This window comes from Morone saxatilis, unplaced genomic scaffold, assembly GCF_004916995.1.
Source record: "Morone saxatilis isolate NCDOM2014 unplaced genomic scaffold, NCSU_SB_2.0 Contig8, whole genome shotgun sequence".
Taxonomy (NCBI): domain Eukaryota; kingdom Metazoa; phylum Chordata; class Actinopteri; family Moronidae; genus Morone; species Morone saxatilis.
The window spans coordinates 27,594,445-27,594,814 of NW_023340257.1; the positions used below are offsets into that span (position 1 = coordinate 27,594,445).

The window sequence follows — 370 nt, forward strand, 5'->3', positions numbered from 1 at the left end:
GGAAATGACTAGAAAGCTGAGACACTGCCCCACTTGAGCCTCTCCAGTCCAAAAAGTCTGGACTTGCTCCTGTGAGCAGGAAGCCAGTTTCAATTTTAATTACATGAATGATATTAAATTTTTGGTTGGAGCGTAGCAGCAATTCGGAAAAGAAAAAGACGTGAAAACAGGAAGAATTAGTTTTAATGGGATTTCCGTTACCGAGCTGCAACCACTGACGGTTCTTTAGTGGAACCATCCTGAGACGCTCTGATGTGTTATTGATGTGTCTGTCTGCAGGAACCTGCTACTCTCTGTACTGGCTGCTCACGGCCTCCATGCCGCAGAAGAAAGCGTAGAGCAGGAAGCAACCACCCCCCCCCCCCCCCCC

At 48.4% G+C, this 370-nt stretch overlaps 1 protein-coding gene across 1 annotated transcript in view; it reads left to right on the top strand.

The window, feature by feature from the left end:
- Nucleotides 1-370, top strand: part of LOC118341731 (cytochrome c oxidase subunit 7A2, mitochondrial) — a 9,038-nt gene that overhangs the window by 8,405 nt on the left and 263 nt on the right. The window contains exon 4 of the mRNA XM_035680065.1: nt 280-356. Within this exon, the coding sequence (XP_035535958.1) occupies nt 280-338 (59 nt within the window). The 3' untranslated portion in view covers nt 339-356. The remainder of the gene's footprint in view (nt 1-279; nt 357-370) is intronic.